The sequence below is a fragment of the Lepidothrix coronata genome, unplaced genomic scaffold, assembly GCF_001604755.1.
Source record: "Lepidothrix coronata isolate B3197 unplaced genomic scaffold, Lepidothrix_coronata-1.0 Scaffold175, whole genome shotgun sequence".
In the NCBI taxonomy this organism is placed as follows: Eukaryota; Metazoa; Chordata; class Aves; order Passeriformes; family Pipridae; genus Lepidothrix; species Lepidothrix coronata.
This window is the reverse complement of record NW_016690355.1, coordinates 438,351-459,678: the sequence shown is the minus strand read 5'-3', so window position 1 is coordinate 459,678 and position 21,328 is coordinate 438,351. Positions and strand designations below refer to the sequence as shown.

At 40.1% G+C, this 21,328-nt stretch overlaps 1 protein-coding gene across 1 annotated transcript in view; it reads right to left on the bottom strand.

The window, feature by feature from the left end:
* Nucleotides 1-582: 582 nt before the first annotated feature.
* Nucleotides 583-21,328, bottom strand: part of HNMT (histamine N-methyltransferase) — a 65,476-nt gene continuing 44,730 nt past the window's right edge. The window contains exon 6 of the mRNA XM_017830214.1: nucleotides 583-621. Coding sequence (XP_017685703.1) covers nucleotides 605-621 — 17 coding nt within the window. The 3' untranslated portion in view covers nucleotides 583-604. The remainder of the gene's footprint in view (nucleotides 622-21,328) is intronic.

Genomic DNA, 21,328 nt, shown 5'->3' with positions numbered 1-21,328 from the left:
CACTAATCTACTTTCAATCAAAGGGGCTACATTACAAACTAATTTCTCTGTATGATTTTTACAGGTCTAAAAGGGAATCAAAGACAGAGCATTGATTCCAAATAATGTTAGGTGCACAGAAAAAGCAGCATTTTCATATGGAGAGATATAAAAAGTTTTTAGAAACGAAACATTAGACATCCTTTAAAAGTCCCAAGAGACTGAGAAAAATTCCCTCTAGCATGGCTTTATGTGCTTCAGAATAGCATGAGAAAAAAGTTGCAAAGATAAAGAAAAGACTTAGGGGTTCAATATATGCTGCCACTGCCTCTCCCCAAAAATCTAATCAAGTTAAATGTTTTATGTATTAAAGCAACATATGAGCCACCTTCATAGATTTTATTTTATTTTATATAATATAAAGATCAGTGGTTTGGATCTCTGGTTGCATTTAAAATATACAAGAAAGCAGGGAAAACTGCTCATGAATTCAATACAGAATTCAGAGAGTTAATACAGAAAACAGTTAAGTATGTGCTTAAATTCAGTATGTGAGCAATTCTGTTGAAGTTGGAGGAACATGTGGCATGGTTCAAACTTAATGAATCCATAAGTCTTTGCAAAATCATCTGCTTAGTGTCTCTGGTGGAAGATAAAGAAAGAGAGAATCATGGTAATTTTACAGGAATAGGCACTGAAATATGCCCTGCTTTTCACTGACCCTGCTGTATCCCCAGTTTATACCTCAGAATGTATGCAATGTGCTCTGTGGGACATTGTGCCTCTGCCAGGAACAAAACAGAGATGGAAAACAAACAAACAAAATAATCCTAAATTCTCTGAAATACGGTGATGGAGTTGTACAATTTTCAGATTAAAGTTCAGGTAATTTATTTTTAGGGTAAATTTTTTTGTGTTCTGCTTGTATAATGCACAGGATTAAGGCAAAATGGAGGTTGTTTTTAGGGTTCAGAATACAGGTTATATTCACTTTTATACAAGAATTGATAGACCATTCATATAGCTGCTGTAATGCAGAATAATCATCCACAACTACTTACACAGCATGGAGCTGGGAAACATATCAAAATAATCAGCATGAAAGTGAGCCATAGAATGTGCTGAATGTAAATATATGGCCTAATTCTCCCTTTGTGTCAGTTTTAGGCCAATATAGCTGTTGCAATATAAATAAAAACACAGCGGTAATTTCAGTGATTTCAGTGCAGCTGGTCCTTAGATAAGTGAAAATGTTTAGGCTTTCATTCTGTGGTCTTTAGCTTGAAATAAAATGCCCAGTGTTTCTCTTGACTTTGATTTTTCACAATTAAAAATTAATCAGAAAGGAAAAAAGTGTGTGAATATTTATATAAACACTGTGACTTTGGTTACATTTGATCATAATAGCCTTTGAGGTCTTTCTATTCCACAAACTCAAAGCTTCTTGAAACTGGTCTGCATAATTCATTTAAATACAGATATCATATAGCTGCATATTTGTGTTTGTTATTCAGCACCCATATTTGAAGCCATATCTTTGCATTCAGCTCACTGGTAACTTGGCTTAGCACTCCTGCAGTTTAAATACCAAACCTCAATGTCTGGCTCCTCGTGAGTAATCTGTGAACTGCCACTTGCTCATCCCTGATTTGGGGAGGGATATTTTTGAAACCTGGGTGGGTTAAGAAGTGATGGAATTGATTCATACATGTTCTGCAAAGGTCAAAATTGACCAAGTTATATTGCAGAGTAACATGCTGATTCGCCAGTGCATAACTTGGTGAATAAAGTCATTTGGATTTCTCTCTGCAAGTGTTCTGTGGCTCTCATGCAGTTTCTTTACCCTTTCCTTAAATTATGGCTGGCCTTGGGATGAAATTAGAAATGGTGTTTCTTGCATTTTACAGTGAGCAGTAGCATGCAGAGGTTCTGCAGGACAGCACTGAGACCCTCATCTTTATGCTTTGGTTACCTGGGCCAGCTTTAGGACCAGTTTATATCAAAACACGCATTTCCACTGTTGCATGAGCTCACCTGTTCTTCGTTGGACTCAGTGCTGCACCTCTCCTACATCTGGACATCAGCTGGGCAAATCTACTACCCTCCCTGCCAATTATACCCAGATAATCCCAAAGCTAAATCCTGGAGGTGACCTCTTTCTCTGCCTCAGTTTAAAGCAAAGAGAAGTGGTTGTTTCAGGTCCTTTTATGCTTCTGTGTTGGCATGAGATATAATCATAAACAGAAACAGGAATACATCAGCACAAGAAGGACATCCAAGTGGAAGTGCAAGACATGGTTCCTCGAATTGTGTTTATTAAGCATTATAGGGATTTTTAAAAAATGACAGAGAAAAATCTTGAAATATTTTACTTTCAAGGATTTTAGTAATTTTTAAAAGTAATCCCTTAAAGTAAATGTAAATCAGAGATGATATTTTAAATATGTCCCACCCAGTGAAAAGGATCAAGTCCATCCAAGAGGAGGATGAATACAAAGGCAAGAGAGGCTATTTTTCCTGAAGATTGCAACTATGGAGAGGAAATTGTGTCTGCACAGATTTGCACAAACAGTTCCAGCAGACAGCATGCAGATAAATATATACCACAAAACACAAAAAAAATAGTTCTTGTATTTTTCTCCTTCTTTATCTTACTTAGTTTATATAGGAAAAGTGAACATATCCATTAAAAATATCATCTACTTTTTATTTTTTAAACATCAGTATTGTGCTAGAATAATTTTTAACCTAACTGTAGAATCCATCACTGTCGATAGATATAAGAATAGCTTCCATTTTTTTTTCTTTCCAACAATGACATGTAAAGAAGAGCCATTTTATAAAATTCTAAACTTTCACAAAGGTAAGAAATGGCAAAATAATAACAACATTTGTCTTCTGTCAAGAAATATTGACATGGTATTACTACAGCAAAATTGGTTTGTGTTGTGAAGTGTGTCTTATAGATAAATCAGATTTGAGACTTTTTAAGCTAACTAAATTATACTTTGGTACTAATATATATAAGAATATCAAGACACACGATACTGAGGGTTTTTTTCTTTGTTTTTTTTTTTTTAAAAAAGTAGGATAAGAGCACTTCAGTTTGAAGAAAAAAACTTTCCTTCTCTTTATCTGCCTTTGCTTGTTTCACACTTCAATGTGATTCGATGTGTCAGTAAGTGGGCAGTGCATGGCTCAGCCTCAGAAATGAACAAGCAGAGGGGAGGTATATACAGATTTATAGAAAGATGCCTTTTCCTTGTCAGATTAAACAGATATCATTCCAGCATTCTAGTATAAATACATTCATATTTCCACATAGTTCAGATACGTGTGAGACGCAGGTAGCCAAAATAGCTTTAAAAATTTTTATAAGCACTTGGTGTTTAGCAGGCTGCGCTGAACACTTCTGCAGTAGTTGTACAGCTTGGGGAAGGACTTGCAGAAGATTTGGGAAGTGCTGCTCCTCGTGGTCGTGCTTTGCTGAGTTGTTAAGCTGACATCTGGCAGAGCATCTTCTTGCTTCAGGGCATCCTCCACGCTGTCAGAGGAGGTGCTGGGCCACTTTGCCAAATGCATGGCTTGAACTGTTTTCTTCATGCCTTGCTCTGCAGAACACCAATGGCTTTCCCCCACAAACTTGAAAGGAACAGCAGCAAACAATTAGCAGTTCTTCAGTCCTAGAAAATATCCATCTGCTCTTGGCACAACTGTTTGTCAACATATAAATAGCTCCACTGCCAGCAAATGGAGTAATTTTCTGCATCTGGCTCATACTTCCTCTCCTCCCCATGCAAGTGGCATTTGCAGTTCAGTAAAGGAATTAATATATTCACAAAAATGTCAGTTCTTACCACATTATTTTCAAAGGAATGATATCAGAAAATATATGCAAACATGGAGATTCTCTGAATTTTTTTTGTCTTGTTTTTTTGGCACTGGAGTACACTTTCATACTCAAAGAGGGGTAAAGAACATATCTGAGGGTCTGTGTTTGATTTTGCATTGTGTAATTAGTTACCTGCTGGAGTTTCTCACAGCTTTTCCATTTGCTCCTATAAGGGCTAATCCTAACTAAGAAAGAAATGAGTCATTCTGTGACCAGTGGAACTTATGAAGCTTCGTTTCCTGCAGCTCCCTCCCATGTGGTTTCTCTAGTGTCTAATGGCTTGGTTGAGTTCGCGCTGCAGGTTCTCCCACAGTAAGATACTGAGATTAGTTCCCTTTCATTTGACTTTCAATTTTCACAGAGCAAGTAGAAATTTACTTTAGAATTAACATAATGTGGAAATATGTTTCATTTCTTAAAAAAAAAAAAAAACGGAAAGAAATCAAAACATCGGCTCTTTAAAGCAGCCACAAAAGTGTGTTTTACTTTTTCCCAATTAGCTGATGATCATAAGTGCTGTCAGCTGTGTAATGGACACAGCAGTAGTGCTTCCATATCTAGAGTTGCCCTTGATCCCACCACTGGGCTTTCTAAAACACTGCAGTATTTTTGAGTATTTGGAAGAGGCAAATAACTCATAGTTTTCTCAAATATCAACAGATGTTGAATGGGAAAACTGCTGCTTTCTCTAGAACAACCTTTGCTGTTGAGATGACAGGTGATATATTTTCAATGTTTGCTAAAGAGGATGCTTGGAATTCTAAGCTGAGATATGGAAGCCATCACACCTGTGACAGGTAAGGCAGGCATTCAACCTAGATGCTCTCTGAGGCAAAGTTTGGGGTGGCTGAAGTTCTGCCAATGAAGGGAGAGCTGGATGGTGTATTTCCATTTGGCATGTCCAGAGTTTCATTTGGTCGCATGAACACACAAGTGAAATCTACTCTGAGTGTCTATTGAACACTGGACCAATAAACCCTGTGGTTTATAATCTGATCAATGTACAAATTGGTGAATGACTGGCAACTCTGGTTTAGTGAGTTCAGTGGTTTTGACTCTTGGAAAGTTTAACCTGTGGGTTTTGATCCTCTGCAGCAGAACTTTGAGTCTGGTTTTGGTTTGGTTTGTTTAAATCCAGCAAATCTTAACAGCTTCCTGTTTTCCTGAGAATCCGGCATTTGGGAGAAGAGGCACAGTGTGTAGCTTTGTTTTGACTTGTCTTTTAATGCACTTCTTAAATATACCCCTGGAAGGGGTCAAGACCAGGTTGGATGGGGCCCTGAGCAACCTGGTCTAGTGGAAGGTTCCCTGCTTGTGATAGGGGAGCTGGAACAAGATGATCTTTAAGGTCCCTTCCAACCCAAACTGTTCTGTGATTCTATAACATCTCTACTACTCATATACTGAGGAAAAACTTCTGTAGAAATTAAAGTGACAGTGCTCCAAGGGTTTCTTAGACTCATATCCAGGTTGAACTGGAATTCTCTCTTGAACAGTCAGGTGTTATTGCATAAATGTTGACATATCCCAGCTGGCCAAACTCTGATCTCACACCAAGTTCATTCACTTTCAAGCTCACTGGCTTCTGTGGTTTCTCTATCTTAAACTGGCATTTCTTAGACATTCCCATCCTAAGAATTAAATGTTCTTGTAAAGCAGTCTAGGAACTGAATGTTTTGCAAGTTTTTTCCTCATGTAGTGGTGTCAGAGATGTCTGGGACTCTGAGGAAAATGCCAATATTGGATGTGTTTCATCCTGGTAACCTCAGAGTCAAGACTGCACCCTGAAGCTTCAGATTTAAGTAAGATTAGTAACTCCTGGTCCATGGAACACAGGACTGATGGGCTGTGCTATCGTAACAAAGGAAGCAATACAAAAATAAAAATAAATAACAAGCAGAAAAAGAAGCAATTAGAGACAGATAATGACGTTTTGTGTTAATCACTAAGAGCTTAGTGCCTTGAAATACTGTGCCCAGGCTTTGCTTCTAGAAGTTGAAGCGCATGCAAATAGCAACAGCAAATCCTGCTGTCACTGATGGGTGACAACATGATTTCTCAGGCATTGGCATTAGTTTCTTTTCAGGGGGTTATAAGTAGCTTGAATTAAATAGATTTTGTAACTGCTTCCACTTTTTAATTTTCCTGTGACAACTCCCTTTTAATTTCTCATTTAGACCAGCAGAGCACGATGCAGTTATTGTGCATATGCTGTGAACCAGCTCCACACACACACATGATTCTGTCTGTATAAACCAGAGTTGAAGCAGAATTTTACTTCACAGACAACATAATTGGCAAACAATGCCATACAAAAATTATATTATTTTTAAAGCTAAATGGTGTGCTTTTAAGGGATTTTTAGTTTACTAAGCTTTATTTACTTTTGGTGGGCTTTCCTTGGGGATATTTAGGATTTCAGAAAACGAATGATAATATTGCTGCATTTTAAAACAAAAATCTCTTTGCTCTGCTGAGAGAATGGACCTGGTTCGGTGTGTGTACACTACCAGAATAAACAAACCCCCTGTGGAGCTTAGTTAATAGACTAGGTATAAATTTGGGCTTGATGAAAACTTCAGGAGTTATGGAATGCTCAGAATCAGGCTGATTCAAACCAGCTGCAGCCCCAGCAGCTGGTGATCCAAGCAAAGTGTCCCCAGCCCATCCAAGGGTTTTGGAAGCCCCTGCTATGTCCAGCCCCAGCACAATGCCTTTCTGCTGGGGCTTGGTGTGGTGATCTCGAGACACTCGTGCCAGGAACTGGAAGTTCCAACGTCTGGACCCAGTGATGACATGAACACTTTTATACTAAAATCCTGCACTGGAATCTAAGCCTGGAGTAATTCAGCCATTGTTAACCTAAATATGCCATCTCATGTTTCATTCAGGCTTACTTCAGTATGGATGTTTCTTGCTGATTGCAGCTGAAATGAAGACAAATCAGGCTTATTATATTTAAGGCTTGTGAACATTTTTATTTTTGGGGTTTCGGTGGGTCTGATTCTAAAGTGGCAGCCATTTCCACTGGAGTAAATTGGGAGCAATCACCTTGCTCCTCGTTGTCATTCACCCTGCAGTTAAACCAGGCTCTCATTCATCGGAGCAAAAGGTGCCTGAGCTTGGAGTAATCAGTACAACATCGTGAAGTATTTAGCAGAACAGGGACTGAAACACAAGTCCATCATTCCCCTAAGTGCCCCAACAGCAGCCTGCAGAAAGTGGCTGCTGTCACTCCTTGCTTGCTTTCTCTTCTCCTGTTTATATAAAACCTGAACCAGGGGGAGAGTTTCACTTTACCCAGGAGAGAAACTTGGTGTCAAGTCACCATAAAATGGGAGATTTGTGGTTTAATCCTACTGGAGAGATCAGGCATTGAACCAGATACCTGTGAGATGAATGAGTTAAGCTGCTGGAAAGGCTTTCCTTTACAAAGGAGGCAAGCTGGGATAATTCAGCTTGGGGAAAAAGTGTGATAGGGATATGACAAAAATCTATAAAATCATCAGTGGTGTTGGGAGGGTGGATGAACAGTCACTTTCCAGCCCCTCTTCTAAAACAAGAGCAGATCTAAAACAAATAAAAGGAGATTTTTATTTTCTTTCCCTTCACCAAACCTGTGTTTAACTTTAGAGATACTTGTCAGAAGAGTCTGTGGATGCTGAAGGTTTAAGAGAGTTTGGGGAAGACCTGACAACTCCACGGAAGAGAAATCTCTTAAGTAGTAGGGAATATAGAGAACATGTCCTTTGCATAGGAATTGTTGGAGGCTGCAGTGATGTTCAAGAAGAGGGTATGGATGCTCCTGACAGTGTAATGAGCTGCACAGAGAGAACTGCTCTGCTCCTGCCACTGCCAGGGCTGCTGTCAGAGACAGAGCAGGGAGCTGGAATACCCTCGGCCTGAGCACTACAGGTGTTTTTGCATGGATAAGAGACTGGAAAGGGTGTTATCCCCTACTTTCTCCCGCCTGTGTATCCTGAGCTTGGGCTACGTCTTCCTGCAAGACTGGATCCCTGCAGGGCAATGCTGAGATGGAAAATCCTCTGGGATACACACAGAGAGCTGCCCTGTGCCAGGGGAGCATGAAGTCTCCTGTGCTTTTCTGCTCTTCACAAGCAAAACTTCCCACATTTTCACACCCCATGTCACCCACAGAAGAGTTTACAGGCCTGGGATACTCTCTCCTACAGGCAACAAGTTTAGACGTGACTATCCAAGTCCTTTATAGATCCATCCCTAGAAAACACTGCAAGGTCACCCAAAAATGCAAGAGTAGAAGATGATGGCTGAAACCTGTCTCACCACTGGGACCATCCCGCTTTAACAATTATTGACATAAATGTTTTAATTTTTAGAAAGGTCCAGCAGCATTTAGAAAAAAAATAGGTTCAGGTTTATCTTCTGTAATGCTTGCTTTTTATTTATGAGATTCCTAGCATAAATAAATTCTGGTTACCATAAACCTGAAAAACACAAGACTCACAGGACTTTAAAGACATTTTTGTCAGATCATGGTGAGAACAACCTTGATGTAGTTTGCCAAGCCTTGAATTATAATGTATGTCATCAGCAACGTAAGTTGTTATAATTTACTTCTGACATTAAGATCTTGCTTTTGGGCATATAGTTGCAAATGTATCCTATTCACTTTCTTACTTTCTAAATGCCCTTCATGTTTCAGCAAGACAATCCAATCAAAACTAAAGACCAAATGCACTGTAAAACAAATCAAGCATACAAACAATTCTTAAGCGTTCCTCTGATACGTTAGCTGGCTTGCCCAAGGCTTCTAAACTTCATAAGCTGTGTAATAGTGAAGTGCACAAAAGTTTTCAAAGGGAACATTTATACCATATGTTTTGTATGTTAGTCAGGTTGGAATTTGTAAAAAGAGAATCACACAGAGAAAAATTTTGCATAAATCTAGCCAGCCTGGTCTAAGACTCACTGCTACTGAACATTCTCTTTCAAAATGTGGGGGGTTTGTTCCAATTTTCTTAAGTTACAATTTAAGTTGGTAAGTTTTATGATGACAGCACTTTGGAGGTGACTAATTGTGCCAAGAGATGTGCAACCCCTGATGAAATAAAAGTCCCTCACAAGGAGAGATACTTTAATTTAATGACGGTCATAAAGCCAATTTTTAAAGCTATAAAAGTCACTGATTCTCTGTCTTTAGCCTTAGGCTGAATCCTATATTTTGCACATGCTTTCCATCAAAACCACTTTACGTTTTGCTTATAAGAGCGGAATATGTGTGGTTTTGCCTCTTCCCACTCTTTAGAACAAAGCATAAAATCGTTTTCACCAAGGACCCATGAAAAACTCTTAGAAAACTACAGCAGGAGTTTGGTCTTTATTAAAATTTGATATTAACCTGTGCTCCAGAGGCACTGGGGCCACAGGCCCTTTGCACTATCGTGGCAGTGTGAAGGTGCGGTCTGTCCCTGCTTTGGCAGTGGCTGCCTGGGGTTGCAGAGCATCCAAATTGCTCCATTTCTCTCCTCTGGCAAGTGAAACAACCACTGGGGATATTTGTAATCCCACCCTTAATGACTTTGTTGCCAACTTAAGCATAGCAAGGTGCAGCAGCTTAGAGATTTCCAGGACAGGGTCTGTGTTCAGAGAGACCGCAGACATCTGCTTCCAAAATCCCTCTAAATCTCTGCAAGAAAACACCCCTGTAAAAAAGCCACCAAAAGGAAGGGGTCATGCACTGACAAACAAGTAACCAGGGGATGTTTCTAAGGGAAGCAGAGGAATCCTAACCAACTTCCCTGGTCCAGGGTTTAAGCTGATAAAGAAGAGGATTAGATTTTCCCTGTGCGATAACCATCCCCCTGCCCTCCTCAGCTGCAGTAATTAAATGAGTTTCAGTAAGTGTGACATAAGATCAGATCCCAAGAGCTCCTGCCAAAGAGCACTTATAAGGCATGAATTAAATAAAGGTTGAAGTACTTTTAACCAATCAGACGGTTTCTCACAGAGAGCCAGGAGCTTCTTCATTTAGGAACCTGACATTTCGTTCAAGTTCTGCTGAGCAGAACAGATCACACCAGTTAACGTGGTAATGAAGAAGTGATGGTGGTATTTGCACTCAACTCGAACATCAGCATAAATTCTGTTCCTCGTCCAGATCAGTACGACTTCCCTGAAATAAAGCATATTTCAGCCTCATTAACCAATTTAGGATCTCAAATGAAATTAGATCAATTTAAGTTAAATCCATCATAACCAGGCTGCCTTTAAGAATTAGTTTCTTTGGGTCCAAAAGGATACTCCTGGTAACTGTTTCTGCAAGGTCATCTATTCCGAGTTTTTAGGGCATCCAGCTGCAAACAAAATTTTAATTGTAAATGCTCAAATCAGATATATGGACTTTGCTTTCTCAGTGTTACTGCCACCCATGAAAACTTGCCTTATTCCCATATTTAAGTTTCAGGCAATAAAGGAATTTTACTGTGTTAAAATAATACACTTATCATTTATCCACCAACACAGAATTAGAACAATAAATGGTTTTAACAATAATTACTGTGCTTTAGAATAGCCTTTATTTCCAACTATAGACTTCAGTTCTGTTCATACTGCTCAGTTAAAACTACGCTTAAATATTTTACCTTTTCAACAGTCTGGCCACCCAAAGTGGACATCTCTGAAATAAAAATAGTAATTAAAATCTTGAAAGGAGGTTACATTTGCTAAGTTACTTGTTGTGAGAACTGCAACGTGGTTCTCAAAGCTCAGCCTGTTGGGATCAGCCAAACAGGTGTAGGTTCTTCATAAATTAATTAATTTTGTCTCAGCACTATATAGCCAATTGTTAAATTCAAAATAACCTGTTTCTAAGGGGTCACCTTTATGTGACACCCCTGTATTGATGTCATCAAAATTAATAGGAAAAATTGCCTTAAGCTTAATTGGTATTTTAATGCCTACATTTTTAAATTATTTGAACAATTTCTTAATTAAACTTGAACATTAAAAATGAAACTGCTCTCTTTTTTTTCTCTTTTTTCAATTTTAAGGCATTTCAAAGATAATTGCAGTCCACATGGAGGAGTCCTTTTTGTGAAACAAAATTAAGAAGTCTTGTACTCAATACTAGATGTTAATTATAAGAAAGAAACAACTGGGGGAAAAATTGTAATGGATAGTCCAAAGGCCAGCCATGATTTCATCTGAATGATTGAACATTGCAATTGTTTCCCAGATGTTTAGATTGTAATCTCATGGTGGACTTGTATTGCTTTCACTGCCTATATCTTTAATATCTACATAGACAGATACTGTTGTGGTTGTTAAAACATTTTAGGAAACTTGCATCTTCCATCACCATTGTCACAAGTTAAAGGTCCAGAGACCTTAAGCTGCTGGTTCAAACTCATCTTGCCAAAGCAACAGAGTGAAAAAATATGTCTGGCTTTTTACTGCTCATTTTAAAGAAAATAAGGTGAATGATAAGATTTTTCAATGTCAATAAAATCATTCTTTCCATCAGCTTGCAATGTTTGTGGAGCTTTATTTAACAGATAACTTCTGACATCTTTCTAATCTATGGATCATTTATTGTGTAGGTGTATTTTAACATCTCCCCTGTTCTTGCATCCTCACTTACCACCCTGAAATTAGATAATGCTTGTGCTCACTGAGCAGTGTTACAGTTAGAGAGGGAAGTGTGTTGTTGAGCTTAAATTAATGTACCAATTCATTAAACACTTTCAAGCTGTGTGCCCATATTTGCTAGATACAAAATCCTAGATTAAAAAGCCTTTTGGTCTCAAATAGAGGCAACCTAAGTCACCTCAGCTTCCAGCTCATGCAAACCTAACCCACACTGAGCTATGGTGGCTGGAAATCAGATAACTTTCTACTGATTGTTTTAACCTGGTCTCGTTTTTCTTCAGGTGCACCAGTGCCAGTTCAGAGCGACTCCACCTTGGCCTGGTGGGGGGGGGTGTCAGCTTTATATCAGCAAAAGCAAGACCAGAATCAGACCCTGGCCTCTCTCCAGTGTGATGAACCTTTTTGGCATCACCCAACTCTTCAAACAAAGAGCCAGTGGCCCACAGCAGAGTAACAAGCTGTAGCAGGTTTGCCCATTTTTTCTTTTTACTATATTTAAGCTTGCTATTTGCTTGAAGAAAAATACATTGCTCGTGCCATTAGATAACTGGATCATTCTTCTTCTTCCGTCAGAAATTTCTTTTACTTTTACTTCCAAGGGCCCAGCTTCTAAAGCATAATAGCATACATCTAATTAAGTGGGCTGCTGGTGAGAATGAGCTATGGAATTATAAACACCCTCTGAGTTTGTAGCAAGTAAGATTCTTGAGAGAAATTTGTGCTCCTCCAGTTTTAAAACGGGGACAAAATAGAATTTCCATCCTCTGCCGAGCTCAGAGCTATTGCTATCTTTTCTCTTCTAAACCTGCTTTCTATTCAGTTGCTAGATCAGCCTCCTTCAGGAGCCTCTTCTACAGAAAAGCAGCAAAAAAAGGCAGAGCAAAAGTGTTTGTTTGCCACTTGCTTGTGTCTTCTGACTAGTGCTGCCATTTTCCCCACAAGAAACCAGTGACACATGATTTTTTGAGCAGGTAAGGATGTGCTCTGCATCCCACAGCACCCACAGCGGCAGCAGCCACAGACAGTGTCTGTCCCTATTGCCCATCTGGTGATGCAGCACATGCCACACCAGTTTCCACTGGAAAAATCCTCTGGGATAGTTTATCTCATCCCACACACCCCACTGGCCTCTCCCTGGGTAGAGGACACAAGCCAGCGCCACTTGCTTCCTTTATATTGTCAGAAATGGGAGAAGTTCTGCTGCCTTCATTACTTTGGTAGACATAGCAATGTTTGTCTTGCTGGTTCTTGCTGCTATTTGTTGTTATTTTTTCCCCTATTCTCTACTCTGCAAAATAACTTGGGCAGCTGGAGTGCACAGAAAGGGCCTCTCTTTTCCTCTCAATTAATTACACACCTGAGTCCGTGGTCTTTGATGTTGTTGCTGTGAACACTGATAAAACTTGAAGGGCTTTAGAACACGTAAGTTGCTGCAACCACTTTTTCTGGTTGTTCAAGTGTCAATACCCAATAGAGCCAGCAATTATCTCAAACTTTTATTTCAAGCCAAGGCAAAATAAAAGAAAAACTTTGCCATACTTATCTTTTATAAGACCCTTCCTCAAGTTCCCACTCCACATGCAAATTCACTCACGCTTGCTGGGTTTTATAGCATTCCTGGAAGTACTGCTCAACATGTTTTTAGTGTTATTTAGGGTGTTGGTGAGGTATTCTGGTAAGGTTAGGATTGAGGAGGGAAGGGCAGGTCCACCCAGAGATACTTCTGCCCAAGCAGTGCCCTGCTGTGCTTGGCAGAATTTACCCTTCTGCACAATATTACCCCTTTTTGCATTTGTAATAATATGGCTGTTTAACTTGCTGGAGAAAAAGGCTCTGCATTTAAAAATATCACAGGAGTGAAGATTAAGAAAGCAAGTGCAGAGGCCCAGCTGTTGAAAGCACAAGCAGTATGAAATTGGGGGTGGGGGACAAAATTAGCATTCTCCTCACGTGCCCACCGCCTGCTCTAATCACAATGCAGGCATTATCAGCCAGCGTTGAATCTTTGTATTATTTCCAAGTTTCCCCTATTGTCAGTCATTGTGACAAAGTGCAGGACAATCTGACACAATGATGAATCACTCCAGACATTGAGTTTTCACATGGCTGTCAGATGATCTCAGTAGGCTGTGTCACCTGAAAATGCCACAAGACTAAACCTGTGCTGTACTTCAGAACAAAAAAGGAGTTTGGTATAAACTCCACTGATTCAGGGCATAAACATGGGAGTCTGGAGGGCTGGCTCAGCTTTCTCTTACACAGGAAATCTCTGCATTTTCAACCAGTGTGAATGAAATCAGAATCAGAGCTCAGGATCTGTTTACATGTCTTGCATGCAAACCACGAAGATATGTTGTTTGGGAGATTACAGTAAATTCCTGCATGGATGGATCTGTACTGTGTGTGGGGGTTTTTTTTAAAATACTTGTTCAAGATGTAATGCCCGTCGAAGTAGAGGATATTTTATCCTAATATTTTCAGGTGCATATATAAAAATGAGTCCCTTGTAGTTTCCTTTTCCTGCATGGCAAAGTTATCTAGCAGCCTTTTTATTATCTCTATGGGTCAGGTAAGATGTAGCTGCGCTGATAACTGATTGATATATAGTCAAATGCAAATATGCTTGTTTAAGTACATGCCTTGCCTTCATGTATATTTGCTTGTTGGTGCTATTGTGAGCCCAGCCCAGAAGAACATTGCTCTTTGCCACATTATTATTCACAAAGGCAGCTTTCTGAGTTATTTCTGCTCCGGCACAATATTCATGATAGCAATTTGATACCTTAGCAGTTTCAAGGTTATCAAGTGATTGAAAATCCTGCTGCTTACTTCAAGGTGTAACATATAAACTGTACTGCCATCCATTCTAGTAATATAATAGTTTTTCTTAATGCCTTTCATGAACTCCTGATTTAAAGTGTAAGCTAACTTCAGAAAGGGCTTATCAGCCCCAGACTTCACCGGTGCTGCTCGGCTGCTGAATACAATCCCCCGAGTTTGTATCGCTGCATGTAGCACTTAAGCAGGCAATATTTAATCTCTTTCAGAGGTATTGATACATCAGCTCCCGAACGAGGACGTTGGACCACAGTCATAATGAGAAACAAAGAAGTGGTTATTTATCTCGCGTGTCGAAGGGCTAACGCTCCTTGGGCGTGAATCTCACGGGCAGGACTTGCAGACTGCAGATCACAGGGATTAACTTTATACCAAAGAGCAGCTACGGAGCCATATGATACAGTAGCGTTCGTTAGTGATGAACAAATAAGTGCCACTGGATGCTTAATGAGGACATTGAAGAAAAGCCCATCATTTCTCAACCTGTTTTGGAGGCTCCCAGCCACCTACTGAATTTTGGCTGCGGATGTAGTCTGGGTGGTTTCTGATTGGTGGATTTTGCTGCTTGATGGAGTTTACATGGTGGCATCTGCTTAAGTAACAGATGTCTGTGCCACTAAGGTGCTATGTTCTCACTTTTTATATAGAAAGAAATTGCTTCTCAAAGAGTTTTTATTGTCTTTATGCAAATTAAAATACAAAATTCCTCTCCTTAAAGGATCCTCATTATAACAAGAACCTTAAATAATCATAAATACGTATGCAGCCTCATAAAATCTTTTGCTCTTTGGTTATCAAGGAAGTTCCTTCTGCGCTGCCAATTGTGCATGAAATTGGTTCTTATTTCAACTACCAGTATGAAAATACTCGCTTTTATTCAGTGAAGCCCCACTGGATTTCTAAACAAATAGTGCAGAAGAGTTGTTTGTGCCAAAGTATTTCAAGGAGGAAATTTTGCATTCTGTTTCTTATGCAGTGCTGAAGAGTAAGATAGAGCTCTGTTCTTATTCCCTGGGAGCCTGGTGATAGAAATATATATGGTTTTTATCTTTCCTTTGTCAGTTTTCTTTAGTAGGCAAATGTGTGGCGTCTTTATGGATTCTTTTTTTTTAAGCAGGGATTGAAATCTGTGAAGGAGTCATGCCTAGAAAAATGTCCACAGATTCCACCCTACTTTGGACTGAGGTTTAAAGTACCTAAGTCCTTGCATTTCTGATTCATCTCACATCATAACTTTGTGTCAGGTATGACTTAGTGCCTTGCAGAGCACTGGATTCCCCATCTGCTTTGTTTATTTCCAGTGACAGAGAGGGATGAAGGACTTTTATCCCTTGTGTTACCTCTGTATGAATCAAGCAAGATGCACCTTCAGGCAGGATGAGAAGAGTGGCTGGTAAGGGAGGCCATGGCCCCAACCGATTTGCACAGGAGTGAAACCAGACCCTGATGTAGGTGAGACTGAGAGTTTTGGGATTTTCTCTTACGGGCTACACAGCTCAGGACAACAGCTCCTGAGCTGGACAAAGTGATTCTTGATGAGGAAGGTAAGATGAATGTGCTAATACCAGACTAGAGCATCTACTACCCACTTCCAGGCCCTTTACAAAAAAAGTATGGAGTGCACTCAGCTCTGAAAAGCACCTGCCTGTCACCTCATCACCCTCAGGCAGAATAAATTGCCCCACAAGGACCTTTAAGGACAGCCTTGGCTGCCAACCCCAGGGATGATTTGGCTGCTCCCACCCTTCCCTGCCATCCACAAAACTGGGCCAAGCTGGGCACAGGGATGTTGCCTTGGAGAGTGTAGTTACACACCTTTCCTTCTTTCACCAAAAATCACCAAATCTGTGATAAACTTCAGAGAAATGGTTAAATTATTGCAGAGGGGAGCCTGGATAATGTCTGGTCTCATCATGTAGGTTGTGCTTTTAGAATATGTTGTGTTGAGGGAAAATTAATTGAAAAAGAAAGTGAAGGGAACAGACAAATGATTATTGTTTTTTTCTGACCTGTGGGATGTGATACCGTAGGAGGCAGAAGACTGTTCAATGTTTCAACGGGTAGACCTTATTTTAGACAGTTATTTCTGATATGACCTTTTCCTAGTGATATTTTTTTTTTCATGTCTATCCAGTAGACGGAATAAGGAGATGGTGGATGTGCAGTGGATTATTAACCTGGTGGCAACGACATTAGTAACATAGAAGGGTGCTTTATTCTACTGCTAGAGCTCGCATCTGTTTCACAAACATTACCAAGATAATCACATTCTTCCTGCATCTGCTTTGCTTTAGCTCACACAGATAATTCAAGGGTAATGCACCTTGTCTAAGCTAATTCTAAATACATGCCTCAACACAAAAAAAAAGTGCTTGGTGGGTATTTTGACCCAATGCACTACATCAAAGTAACCTAGTAAGCTGTAAATGCTTTTAATAAAATTGGACAAAAATTGGCTTTTGTCCAGCCATGTTTCGGAATGGCAGTTTGCTTGAGTTTTAAACTTTCCCTTTACGTGAATATATTTGAAATGACAGTGCAACCTGTAAGTTATTCAGGTGCTCCAGTGAGGGCTGTGCTGAAGGATAAAATACACCATGATGAGTATGAGGTCTAAGATGAGCTGTGGAACTGAGATCTGACCTTTTCAGATAACTTGCAGGCTATCAAAATTGCCTGTGTGGGATGACAGCTTTGAGATATGCACCTGATGCAGAGGAACTCAGAGCCCTATGGGTCCAACTTACTGGGACTTTGCCCTGTGGATCCAGACATTAACTCCTGAAAACTGGAATCATGCATATGATTGTTGAAAGTGAGGTTAAATGAAATCAAGGAAAATTGATAAACATAGTAGATTATGTACTTAATAAAAGCAGAATATGAGAACCCTGGAATCACAGAATGGTTTAAGTTGGAAGGGACAGTAAAGGTCATCTCATTCCAACCTCCTGCCATGGGCGGGGACACCTTCAGCTAAACCAGGTTGCTCAGAGTTCCATCCAGCCTGGCTCTGAACGCTTCAGGGATGGGGAGACCTCAGCTTCTTTGGGCAATGTGTGCCAGGGCCTCACACTCTCAGAGTAAGGAATTTCTTCCCAATATTCCATCTAACCCTGTCCTCTGTCAGTTTGAAACCACTCCCCCTTGTCCTATTACTCCAAGCCCTTGTCCAAAGTCCCTCTCCAGTACTCTTGGAGCCCTTTTACGTACTGGAAGGGGCTCTAGGGTCTCCCTGAAGCCTTCTCTTCTCCCAGCTGCTCTGGAGGAAGCTTTACATCCTGGCTGAAGCTGTGCTTGTCATACACTGCAGCCATCAAATCCTGGCTTGTAAGGTTTAGAAATATCAGTGACCATTGGTATCAGCAGCTTCTGTGAGGTACTGTGGTCAGGTGATAATCTATGGCATCAGAGGTTTGAAATTACTCCTTTAGAGCTGGGAAAGAATAGAATTTATGGAGGCATCATCTGCATTTCCTTTCCAAAGATCATGCAGATTTCTTGGAGGGACATATGCTGTGTGTCTTCTGTTAGCACTTGGAACTGAGTGGAGTCTCCTTCTCAACACTGGCTACCACCTGTCATCTTCTAAAACATGTGCCATATGGTTTTAGATAGCTGACACTACACTGGACACCATTCCATTCATGAGCACGATTTCTTCGAATCATAACCCATTTTTAAATGCTACTACTCCCAGTCATCAGTATGACAAATCCATTTAAAAATAGATTATTAACACTGTTCCTATTTGCAAATACATTCACCTAACAGACTTAATTGGTAAAGTTTTGTTTGGTTGATGTTACATTAAAGTGCCCATCAGCATAAAAGAGTAAATAAAAATGAGGATTTTTTTAACCAACTCCTGAGGCTGTACTGACTGCAGAGACAGCTCTGAGTCCCTCCTAACACCAAACTAGCTTATACATGGAAGATCAACATTTAGAAACACAAGATGGCAAAGAGGGATCTGAAACAGGTCTTTATTCCACACCTTTCAATGCTAAAATACAGAACTGGGCATTTGAAAGGAAAGGCAACAGAAAATGAGCAGAGAAAACAAGCAAGTTTATCTCCAGTAAAAAAAATTATTTATTTAATGCTATATAAAGTGATCTATGAGTTATCTTCTTGTTGCACTAATAAAAAGTCTCAAGTCTGTTGCACAAATGTGACCTGAAAGGGGTCTTTGCTTTACCATGGGGAACTGCATCAAACGCAGTGAGTTTGTCCCAAGGTTGAGAACTTCTGCAACAGTAAAAACACATCCTGGGTTTGAACATTCATTTCACAAACACTGTAGCAGTGAGTCTTGTGGACTAATTTTTAATTTAGCCTGGTATAAATGTGAGTTAATTTCAGCTTACCTTATTTTCCACTGTTCTCACTTGTTCACATCACTGTTTTGCTTTCCTGCCTTTCTATCTCTGTTGTCCTTGTTTTTTTGCTATGTATTTTTTAACTCAAGTTTTTTATAGCATTATAACTACTATAATTCCTCAATAGAAAAAGTCAGTAGAATCCCATCAGTAATTAATAATTTAAATTAAAAGCAATATGTGATAGAAAACTTAGGAAATCTTTGAGCACGCTTAGTGGTATTCAGAAATTGGCCAAGCGTAATCTCGCCTGCAACCCTTGGAGCCATATGTGGGAATTCCTCACAGCCACAGGAAGAAGGAACAAGCCAGGATGGAAAGCTAGATCCTTCTGCAGCTCAGAGGAAAGAGAATTTAAAATGGCTTGGTGAAACACTCACACAAAACACTGCCCTGTCATTGGGAATAATAGGCAACAAATTGATACAGTCATTAGGGAACTGAAAATGAGAAGTATAGGAAACAGCAATTAAGCAATTTCAAGCTTAAATCATAACAGCGCAAGTGAAACTCCCCAGATGCCTTTGCAGCCTTTCAAATAATCACTGGATAAGTTTTTCCAGGCTAAAGGAAAAAAAAAAAAGAAAAGGGTGTAGAAAAAAGGAAAAGAAAAAAAGAAAGAAAAATCAGTGCATCTGCTTAGAAAAACACAAAACTGCAATACCAAATTAACAAGGCAAAACTCCCCAAGGGTGGAAGAGGAAAAGACACGTGAGGACTGCACAGTCCCCAGCGACAGTGGCGCAGGACAGGACTTTGCAGGGAGGAGCCATGTGGGAGCTGTGTGGCCACCAGTCCCATCCCCAAGCCCTGCTGCTATCCCAGCATGCTGTGCCCTCACAGGCATCTCCTCACTTTCGACATCGGATTTCTGTAGCTAATGGAGGAGATTCTCCTCTGGGAAACTCCACCAGGATCCTGCTGTCCTCCTGGTCCTCGCAGGCTCTCCCCAGGTTCACACCCTCACTGGTCTGATCTCCTCATGTCAAAACACAGTCGGGCAGCCAGAGCATCCTGAAACACCCACACCTACACGGTCCAAGCCAGCTGATCCAGGCAGCAGTCAAGAAAATGTCCTGAGCCAAAATTTAACAGCACTGATGCTCCTTGTCTGACTCTCTGCTTGTGAGTTCATGTCTTTGTCATCATAAGCAACATTCTCTGCTTTCTCAGCCCTCTAAATCTATGCAGTTACTCAGATTTATCCTTCTAAGCTGTCATGCAAGCGAAATCATTTGGTTACCCTTGTTGAATCCTCCAGGATAGTTTAGCATGGAAACCCCCGAGTCTCTTTGCCTGACAATGAAAAAAATACTGGGGTTTAACAGGCTCGATATGGTCGTGGTTTTTCTGAGGATGACCTGAGTTGAAGCCCTAATACTGTGTGTGTGTAAGCTTTCCTGAGCCCAGCATTTTCCACCAAGCAACATTGTTCATGTGTATTTCCAGAATTTTGGAGTTTTGTCCTGCAATCTTAAATGTGTTTCCAAACGAACTCCATGACTAAGGAAGGATGTGACCAAGCATTAGGCACTGCAAGTACCATTGGTGCAATGTCCAGCACGGCAACAAAATAATGTTCATCCATTTTGAACTGCAAAGTTACTTTGTGTATTCCCAGAAATCACCATGTTTCAGAGGAAAGCTGGGTTTGCACACACATGCCGGCAATCTGGGCAGCATACATGCAGAAGGTGTATGCTTTCTGAAGGAACAGAACCCATTCCACACGGGTATATTCCCTTGTATCCAATGTGAAATAAGTCTTGCCAGGAATGTGTCTTTTCAGGACCAGTAAGGCAAGGACACAGTGGAAAGATTAAACATCTCCTTAACAGTATGAGCAGAAAGTCATGGAAATTATTAACAAAAAAATAAAAGAACCAAATAAGAGAAAATTAACTATATGAAGCCCCAAATCTTAGCTCCAGGTAGTGCAATCATCTGAATATCTATTTCTTCCCATTTGCATGATTAATTGACATCTTGTTAACTGCTCATTAGGGACACTGCAAATCAGTGCAGAACAAAACAAACACTTCGCAAGAGAGAAGAGGGCCTCTAATTGTGAGTTATACTGGAAACAAAATTGAGGTTTAAAAATACATTTAAGGAGGCAACCTGTGCAAGATAAATTGGAGACTGGAAACTTTCTGAACTACTGCTGGAGTGTGTATGGGGCAGCCTGTGCTGTACTTGAAACGCTGCCCTGATTTAGACGTCCTTCACTTCTCTAGGACCACGCACAGGCTGGGCACAGTGCCTGAACAAGTGCTTTAGCTGGACTGTGGTTATCTCACAAGCCTTTACACTGATATTATAGGTTTGGAAACCAATTAGTAAATGCAAACCAGCTTGAGACACTCAGATGGAAGGAACTGACAATGGGCTGAGGTTGCTTCTTTTTGTTGTACTACTGCAGTTCCTGGGTGCTATGGTAATAAAAAAGAGTAGTAGTAAATAATAATTATATTAATAAGTAAGGAAGAGCTATAGCTACCAACTCCTGTTCATTCAATAGGGCTAAAATTATATCCCCTCTGTGGTCAGAGTAAGAACATGTCAAGCATTAGCATAAGCCCTACAAAATGCTTTGAAACTGTAGGGG